At 35.6% G+C, this 8,795-nt stretch overlaps 1 protein-coding gene across 1 annotated transcript in view; it reads right to left on the bottom strand.

Moving 5' to 3' along the window:
• Positions 1–7,152: 7,152 nt before the first annotated feature.
• The window catches only part of LOC135729873 (cytosolic sulfotransferase 3-like), a 34,184-nt gene continuing 32,541 nt past the window's right edge, over positions 7,153–8,795 (bottom strand). The window contains exons 7-8 of the mRNA XM_065247765.1: positions 8,605–8,779; positions 7,153–8,517 (exon numbers count right to left, since the gene is read on the bottom strand). Coding sequence (XP_065103837.1) covers positions 8,405–8,517; positions 8,605–8,779 — 288 coding nt within the window. The 3' untranslated portion in view covers positions 7,153–8,404. The remainder of the gene's footprint in view (positions 8,518–8,604; positions 8,780–8,795) is intronic.

The following is an 8,795-nucleotide window of genomic DNA, read 5'->3' as shown; positions in this document are numbered from 1 at the left end:
CAAAAGAAAGTGAAGGTACGCAGTACGCTAAAATATAAAGCGTCTGTACTGCGAGCACTGGTATAATTATTTACATCGTGTGTTGCTCTTTCACCATTGTGCACCCGCGCACTCGCTCTGTAGTTTGTAGCTCGCGCTCCGGCTTCGATAAACAATGCCCGTTTCTCAATACCAAGTAGGGGAGAGTGGGGCAAAGTGAGCCAGTGGGTAAGTTGACCCACCCCCTTTATCTAGGCAACCATACAGATTTGTAGCCGTGTGACCACAAATACAGGGAGCAACCATAATTTATATTTGGCTATGTTAAAGAGAAGGACAAAAAAAGAGTTATGATTAAAGTATGATTTAAAAAAAACAGTTTTTATCCTATCAAAGTAAAATTTATACATACCAGGTATAAAGGCTGTTATGTTAAAGTAGATTTATCCAGGTCTGAATATTCATACCATAAATATTTGTGATAGGCTAATGTATAAAACCATGTAAATGATTTAGCTAAAGATTAGCCTAAATTACTAAGCTAGGCAGTTTCCCAGAACGGTGGCTGTGGGGCAAAGTGAACCAGATGGGGTAAACTGAACATGGTGTTCAACCCCACCAGTAGGCACTGTAACCATTGAATATGTTTCATAAAAAAAAAATTCTGTGTAGTTTCGCATAACTGATTTGTTCATTTTTAAACATTTTAGAAAACATATCATGCTAAGACATTACAATATTAATTAATTTTTATGCATTTGGCGTTTTGCAGGTCTACACTGAAAAAACAAACATTCCACTCAGAAACGTCCATTGACAATCTCCAAACAATAAGTTGTTCCTCAAAATCTGTATTTTCATCTGATACAGACTCAAACATGAGTGGATGACATCAGAGTACCGCGAGAGCGATTTAAAACCAACCTCCTCCGCTTTATTTCTCGCGGTACTCTGATGTCATCTGCTTGTCGGTTCTTGTGGCGCTGCGTAAAGTTGACCACACCTAAAAAATGTACTGCTAAACTCGACAGAAATGCTCTGTATATACCAGCACCTCCTTTATTAATTTGTATAGCAGGAAAAGTTCTATTTTACTTCTCAGCGTGATAAATAGCTTAGAAGGTTTGGTGTGTGAGCGTGTGAACTGACAGAAATGCGTGTGTCTCATGGTGATTAAGTGGGACTTAAGAGCCTCGGTTATATCAACATATGTCAAATTAAGTTACCTGATATCCACTTAATTTTATAAGTTATAAACATTCATTTAAAATAACATACAGCGTATGTATTAGGCCTATTTGCTTAAATTACATTTTAACAAAGAAACTGCAAGGGTTGATATTAAAACCCAACACGCTGGTGAAAACTGGATAAACCGGTTTTCTTTGATGAGGTGATCGATTAGCATTGGGGGTTGGCAAAGAATTGGCAGACCTAGGGGTGGGTGGTTTTTAATTTCTTGACTCTGTGTCACTGGTAGCTGCTAAAACAAGCAGCTAAACCATGTACAATTAATTACATTTTGGAATTAACTTCCTTCATGTCTTTTTATTTATACACTGTAAAAAATATTTTCTGAATTTTTAAGTAAAGTTAGCATTAAATATGTTTTACAAACAATTGGTTTACAAACTCTGGGATGTTTGTGATTATCATCATTCAGAAAAGTGGTGCTTGTGTTTAGACTTGTGTTTTACGTGATTAAATCAGGAAGATTACATTAGTTTCTTTTCAGTGTAGAACAGTTTGTAATCAAAATGCAAAAATATACTATATTTATAAACATCGCTGAAACAAAGAGTGAATTAAAATTAAAAAAGTAATTAAGTTAAAGCTGCTGATAATTTTGTTTATATTTACTAGCATTTTCTGAGTGAAAATTTTTTAGATTTTGTTAAGTAGACTAATTCCTACTCCAATTTATTTCAGTGTAGGTTTCTCATTTTTATCAGCTTTCTTTTGCTTTTCAAAGGGCCGTCTACCTTTGCTACCGCCAGTGCTTTAATGTGGGCTGGTAGGCGCCAGTACACAGTACCGCCACTTCCAAATATAGCTCTTGAGCGTACCACCGCCTCTCCCTGCGCCCAGAACGTACTTCTAGCGTACCAGAACGCTCATTTGCACATCTGTTTAAATCAGAGGCTTAATTTAATCATTTGGCTGCGCTGCCGCTTTTCAAAGCGCCCTTCACAATGCAAGCTACCTAATTCGTCCCACCGAGAGCAGAGACTACATTACCCATACACCTTTGAGTTTTACAAGTTAAAAGCGCATGTGTAGCTTTTGCTGCTGTCAATAGGCTTGTTCGACTTCATGCGGCGCCCCGAGAATCGACAGCCAGAAGACGTCACAGTATCGCGAGAGCGAGGCGAAATATGATTTCTTGAATCATTCTCGCGGTACTCTGACGTCATCCGGCTGTCGGTTCTTGCGGCGCCGCATTAAGTCGAACAAGCATAGTGTTAACAACGTGGTTTGGAGAGGTGTGTGAAATGCGCAACCATAGCTGCTCTGTTAAAATGAAAATACAATGAATACTTAATATGCCCTCCTGGTTTTAGACTCTGAGGAGTAAAAGAACAAGGTCAGAATCAGAGGACTCTCGCTGGCTGACATCCCACCAAGCCAGAATGATATCGCTGCAGGTCAGATCCAAGCTTTTTCCAATACCCTTCTGTAGGTACGTGACAATCTCTGCTGTCGCGGCTGTCAGCTTGGTTCCCCTCGACACAACTTCGGATTTCCTCAGACGATGTGCAGTGTAAAAACATTATTGAAATTGTATTATACTTGCTAAACTACAAGTGAACGAAATTTCAATGAATTTGAACGACGCGCACAGGAGTTTTACCACACGCAAAATTGAAAACAATGAGACAAAATAAAGTGATGACTTTCGAGTTTCAAATGGCCAATATTTTGTTATTCTTGAACCCATAGACATGGTCTTGGTGTCCAGAGAGTATCTTTGCCCGACAGCGACAATATGTTATTAAAAAATAAATTACATCATTATGGATAAATGAGTGCTTGCAGAATATATATGTTTGAGAATGCTTATCAGTACTTTTTTATTTCTTAAACTTTAAAGATGAATATTCTCCTTTAGAGATGGGCAATTTTCAGCAATAGCACATTATATTCAAATTTTTGAGCTCATAAAAAAGATTTTTTCGCTTATTTAAATGACTTTTTTATGTTTTTATGCACGTTTAGTTTTGGTGCAATTTCATCAAAAGCTTGTAATTAGGAAATACACACAACATGCTTAACGTGTATTTTCTAAATGTAAAAAATGTTGTAAAAATTGCGTATTCTTATATAATAAGAATAACAATATGATATATTTATATTGCGCTCAAAATGATTTAGAAATGGAAAAAGTAATTCTTCTCAACTACCACCAATAAAGTTTTAAAATTCTTCTTTAGAAAAACGGCATTTAAACCCACGTGCACCGAACAAGAAAACGTATGCTTACATACAGTCCGTGTATGATATCTTTTTTATTTAGTTTTACATATTTTTATTTATATGCATTTAATAATAGTCTACCGTAAGGTCATAATGTACACACTGTTAAAAATGATTCAGTGGCTTTGTAAATATCTCTAAAATAAATGATTAAAGTAACTTAATAAAATCTCTTAATGCAGTTAAAAATAGAACAGATATTTTGTGTAAAACGTACATAAATTATTTGATGTATACGCCTTAATAATATAAGTATTACATTTACAGATTATTTTAGTCAATATATTTAAAAAGGTCAGAGTAATATATTTAAGTTTTTAAAACTGTAATAATTGCATATTTCAAATTATTATTATTTCTATATGACATCAAAAATTTGTAAGTTTTACGCCTAACTTGAAGTATGATTTACTTATATTTTCACATTGATATTATTTGATAAAATGTAGGCAAAAAATTAATTAATAATAAGTAGAAAAAAATGTCAATTTTAAACAATCACAGCCGGTTTTTAATCAGCAAAAAAGAAACTGCGCATTTTGCCGATGACAAACACCTCAGAAACTCCTCGAATTTATGAATATTTACACTCACAATATGATTTTATTTCCTTAGTACAAAAGTATAACATATTATACAAATTCTCAGTGAAATGTATTAAACACCAATGCATACCTTTTATCGTGTTTCATACCATGTAAAGGGAAACATAATAATATAAAAAGTAGCCTACTGTTCAGTAATGCAGAAAAGCGCACCACAACCATGTTAAAGCTATTAAAACGTTCAGATGCAAAAATGAACTAAATGTAAAATTAGATAAACTAGTTAATGATATTGCGTAAATGCGCTCGGTCTCTTCAAAGGTCTTCGCGAATTATTTTGTTATAAGACTCGATTATCATACATCACGTCTCTTCTACTGTAAGTACACGGAAAAAATAAGACAAATGATGCGCGTTTGAGTCGGATATTTATGAAGAATATGTGACTGTTTATGTAACTGGCAAAAGAAAACTTCGCCAACAAAATGTTTGCCAAAAAGCATGCATTTGTATGACATCAAAGTCTATCGCCTAAACATCGATAATCCGTGTCATGTTACTTCAATATCATACAGTATACGCTCAGCATGAAGTCGAGCACACACATTGTCGTCAGTATGCCCTACAACAAACACGCCTGCCCTCTACAGGTTTTTATATTTCCTGCGTCCCCCACCGAACCCCCCTTTTGCGGGATCTCGCAGAATTTCGGAAGTCTCCGCGGCATTCTGGTCTCAGAGACGCGCATTTTTAAAGGCCACATCTGTATATCCTCCTCCAGTGCGTCTTCCATTGTTCTTCTTCAATAACGTTAACGATAAACGCTTCTCTTCCTCAATGTCCAGACTTAAATGAAGATCTTCCTCACGTGTGTGTAGAAAATTTATCATCCAAACATGTAGTAAAGTCTTTAAATCTGATAAAACTCCACACTTTGTTTTTTATTGTTTGAACTGTGCATCTGTTCATTACCATGTCAAGAGTGGGTACTGCCTCTGGGCGTGACCGCATTAAAGATAACGAGCTCATCCAGGAAAAACTTTACTTCAGTGCAGATTATATAAACAGGCAATATTTGTTTTCAATTATAATTAAGTTTGCTTAAAAGTATACATTTTAGGCTTTCTTTGGATATGTGTATCATGTTTGTGTGACGAGAATTCGCAGAGTTTCAATTGATTTGTGTAACGTGTTTTGAGAGACAGCTGGCAGAGACAGAAATGTCTGAATGCACACACTGTTTATTTTCTTTATTTGACAAAAACACAAAGATTTGTTGTTATTGTGAATGTACACAGATTAAAGAAGACCCTTTACAGTTTCAAATGATATCAAACACATAAGTGTATGATTATTGTTGTGGCAAAAAGTCTTAGCTTGAATCTTCATAAGAAAAATACTCAGGAGACAAAGGTTCCAGGTGCCAAACAAAAATAACTTTTTTTGCTTGAGCCAACAAGGTGAGACAATCAACACCCCTCATAGAGGTGCTCAAAGATCATCTGCCCTCCCAACATCTGACTCCATTTTTATACAGTAAGATCAAACACTTCTTATCTGAGATGACGTGTACTCTTCTAATTGGTCTCGGTCTGCCACAATTAATTTTATTTGTTTGATGTAGCAAAAGTGCAGCTGAATCCTTCCTCGTATCTAAAATGATATATTCAGCTTATTGGTTCTCATGGCCTTGGCCTAGCTTGCACAGATACCTTATTGTTAACGTAGCGAAGTACAGCTGGACGAATTCTCTAATCTAAAATGATGTACTCTTGTTTATTGGTTGTTTCGACGTTGTTTCTCAAAATAATCGTGGCAAGAACAAATGGGGTATAGTGGCAGGATCGCACCTGGTCTCTTTTAATTGGGAAACTGAGGAAACGAAAGTTAACTAATCTGAAATGACGTCCTCTTGTTTATCGGTCGTTTCGACCTTTTCTCATAAAACGAAAGTTTAACTGGGTGTCTTATAGCCTTGTGTAAAAGCAATAGGCCTTAGGCTTAATATAATATTAATACAGTATATGATCAGTAATATACCCAACAAAAACTACTATATTATTAATAATGGAGTATTTTGAGTTGATTCTGCTATGATAAGGAGAAAACACGTCAAAACGCGGAGCCTCATTTTTGGACCGAAGGGGGTTAAGCTACTCTGCTAAGATGGGTACAATTTTAAGTTTGCTTAAATGTTGCTCCTATGGACTTCACTTGGCTGCCATGGTTTATTTTTCTATTTTGCTGGCTAGACTGGCTACCTCACATACTTGTAGGCCTACAGGCCTTAAACTACCCTGCTAAGACAGGTACATTTTAAGTTAAATGTTTAAATGTTGTTCTTAGGAACTTGAATTATTGGATGTTTTGGAGAAGCCATGGTACTATGTTTACTTACCTGGTGTAGGCTACCTCATATGTTTAGTGTCAAGCTAAAAAAGGATGGTTAAACAAACCGAGAAATGTTTTGAAAGCTAATGAAGGAAATCAACCTGTAAGAAGAAACCCATGGGCCCAATGACAATATCCAATGGTGTGGGCAAAGGTATCAGCGTGTTTTGTCTTTTCTCACCGCTTTTGACAGAATTGTGTCTGTTTCATAATCTGACTCCATTTTTAAATAATAAAGATAAAGATCAGTTTAACAATGGTTATTTTATTATGGTTATAAAATAAAAATGATAAAATGAAATGCTGATACACTACTATAAACTTAAAATGAGCCTATCAATTCTAATTTAAGTTTATACTATTCAGCCTTTAGAAGATGTTTCTCCATTCAAGTCTAAGTTGAGGCTGTTCCAATCTAACTTAAACCAATGTAGTCTACAGTCTAACTTTAACTAAGCGTTATCATCCAATTTCAGTAATATATAGGGGTGGTTTCCCGGACAGGGATTAGCTTAAGCCAGGACTAGACCTTAGTTTATTAAGGAAATATAACTAGTTTAACAAACATATCTTATTAAAAACATTACTTGTGTGCATTTTGAGACAAAACAAAGGGTACTGATGTATTTTAAGATATGTCAGTGCATGTTGTTTTCGGTTTGGACAGCTCTTACATTAATTTTAATCTAGGACTAGCTAATCCCTGTCTAGGAAACCGCCCCATAATGTTTGTATAAAGAAAAACTGACCCATTTAGAATATGCCAAATGTAATAATTTATTATACCAGGCAGGTTCCAGTTTAAAACATCAATTAAACAATACAATAGACACTCTAGCTACTGAGGACTTCTATAATGTTTTAACCATGCTTCCCTTATGTTTGAATACACAGAGAGTCCAGGAAGATTCTGAATACAGAATCCCCATTGATGTTTTAATACACACTGTTGTGTGGGAAGATTCTCAGTCTCTTGCCAAGCCATCTACACAGATGAGACAAAAAAATCATAAAAGTCCCAAATCAGGTCAGGTTCTTGTGACCTGAAGGAGCACCAAATGGGACTGTTAACCATCTGTAATCTAGATCTCCTCAGGAGGAGACACCCCTAGGATTAGTACAGATTTTTCAATTAATCGTTTTTTTTTTTTAAACCTGGTCGATTCAGAATCGATTCTCAAAGAGCAGAATCGATTTTTTTCCCCTTTCATATTTATTTCTGCAAACATTGAACGAAAGATTAACGTTAATCGAATTACTAGTCTTCTTCACTATATGTCACCCTATTTTGTGCCTTGCATGATGTTATCAAGGAGAGAGAGGCGAACCTGTCATTCATTCATTCAGTGCTTAATATGGCAGTTTCAGGTGCTTCATCGATTTTATTAATTACCCACTTGTAACCTGCTGTTCACTGTTTTTTTTATTAATATAGTATTTGTATTAAATCTATATTCATCGAATTGAATCGAGAATCGAGTATAAAAACCGGCCCAAGAACCGGAACCGAAAATTGAATCAAGAATCGAATCGATTTGATAGCTTGAATCGAAATCGAATCGATCTGGAAAACCTGAATCGATACCCAGCCATAGTAGAGATTATGTCTTAAATTCTAAACTGTGATATACTTTCTCTAAGAATTATAGAAATTAGACCTTTTTAACCATCGCACCATGGCCTTTAAAATAACACCAAACATGTAGATGAAACCTTAGTAGCATCACAACATACAATGTCACATTAGATAGATTCAGTAGACCTTCAGTGAACTGGAATTTGGGAGAGGAAGACCGAGAGATTGAGTCCTTTATAGGTATCTCCACAAGCAAACCCAATGCTGATCTTCTGGACACCTGTCCTACAAATATATGGCTTATTTGCTCTCTTTGGTATACTGTATATTTGTGTTTTAATATAAAATATTCTGTAGGTCAAACAGAGTCAAAATTTGCCTTTAGTCAGACAAATGAGCCAAATTCAGTGAATATTGTTGAGCTAAAGTTCAGCAAGCATTAAAGTTTTGTCCTAAACTTGACATTGGTGTTCTTCATCTTTTGTTTGTAGACCTCATCAAACTCTTCATTTTGTGCCACAGTAAAGTGAGTTTTCCAGTCTCCAACTTTACCTTTTATACACAAACAAAGAGAAGCAAATTAGCTGAACACCAGAATCGTCCATTACAGTCAGACAAATGTAGATGATGTTTTCTAACCTTTCCTCATGAAGGGTGAGATCTTGAAGTCCATGACTGGGATTGTAGAATAATTGGTCATCTTGTTGTTTTTCATGACATCAAAATGAACTCCTTTTGTTATTTTCTGTCTCTCCTCAGCCGAAGTTGATAATCCCAGGAAAGAGCACAAACGTTCCACCTCACGTCCTGTGTCCTGAGGAAGTAATTAA

Source organism: Paramisgurnus dabryanus, chromosome 11 (genome assembly GCF_030506205.2).
Source record: "Paramisgurnus dabryanus chromosome 11, PD_genome_1.1, whole genome shotgun sequence".
NCBI classification, from domain to species: Eukaryota; Metazoa; Chordata; class Actinopteri; order Cypriniformes; family Cobitidae; genus Paramisgurnus; species Paramisgurnus dabryanus.
Note: the sequence above shows the minus strand (reverse complement) of the source record. Positions and strands in the feature narration are given on the sequence as shown.